Raw genomic sequence first — 1,163 nt, forward strand, 5'->3', positions numbered from 1 at the left:
GCTAAAGAGACATAATGCTCAACTAATGCCTGATTACAGCATATTAACACCGATAGTTACATTTCAGTTCATCGAGACTTTAGTTAGTGATTCTCATCTCATATCTTTCAGAGATTCTGATACGCATACATCTTACCCCGAAGTTTGGGTGATAAATGGAGGCGATATACAGCTCGAACGAACCACGGCATGAAATCAATGTGTTGACCAGGTGCCACTATTCGTATCTTGTCTAGGTTCTGAACTGCGATAAACACAAGATTCTTCATTCATTGAAAATTCATCAAATGAATGGAATAGGTTCGCTGTTGACAACGACAAGTATACTACACTTGTACATCTGCTACTAGCAAATATTGTCAGGAATCGACTGCGAGTCGTAATTGCTAACTTGGGATGAGATTATCACTACTGATGCTTTTGCTTGTCATCCGGATTGGTCACAGCTTCGGTGGCCCTGTGGACAGCATCACCAACCTTGTCCGCAGCCGTGTTGACAGCATCCACAGTTTTGTCCGCCGCCTTATTAGCTTTATCAGAGATCTCATCAGCGGTTCCCTCACCACCTGAGATACCCTTAAGTCCGATACTGAGGGATAAAGCCCATCTCACCCATCTTATCGGCACCAGCCGCAGCCTTCTCTTTCATCGTCTGACCAGCTGCCGTGGCCTTTTGCCCCAGCGTTTCGCCGCCTGCAGTGACAGTATCCTTCATCGCATCGCCAGCTGTCTTGGACTTCTCTCTCATCGTTTCTGCAGCATCTGAGCAAGAGTAAGGGTGCCCGTTGACCATCTGTATTTGGGAGATACCTCTAGCGGCCTGATTGGCTTCATCGGCCTTTTCAGCGGCTTTCTCCTGAACGGTGGGTTCCTTCGGAGTGAAGATCTCCTTGGTATCTTCCCAGAGTTTCTTGACACTATCCATTTAATGTTTGACGAAACACGACTGCCACTGGTCACTTCTCGCATGGAGTCAAGGAGACGGCTCGGCAGTGCCGAGTCGGCACGCATGCACAGTGACGCGGGTGTGCTTTTGCCGCACGCATCTCACTGATCGTGCTTATCGGCGAGTCTGTATCTACACCTTTTCCCGTGCAAGTTTGACAAGTGAGCAGACAAGAATGACAATGTTACCATCAAGAGTGACAATGAGAATCCAAGTT

General features: G+C 47.6%; 1 protein-coding gene across 1 annotated transcript; it reads right to left on the reverse strand.

Moving 5' to 3' along the window:
• Nucleotides 1–408: 408 nt before the first annotated feature.
• On the reverse strand, nt 409–925 carry Pmar_PMAR012113 (merozoite surface protein 3, putative; the record flags this gene model as incomplete). The annotated part of the gene is made up of 3 exons (XM_002771155.1): nt 409–566; nt 613–762; nt 811–925. 3 exons carry the CDS (start codon nt 923–925, stop codon nt 409–411), a joined length of 423 nt encoding a protein of 140 aa, XP_002771201.1.
• Between the last annotated feature and the right edge of the window lie 238 nt (nt 926–1,163).

This window comes from Perkinsus marinus, assembly GCF_000006405.1.
Source record: "Perkinsus marinus ATCC 50983 genomic scaffold scf_1104296963372, whole genome shotgun sequence".
NCBI classification, from domain to species: Eukaryota; Perkinsozoa; order Perkinsida; family Perkinsidae; genus Perkinsus; species Perkinsus marinus.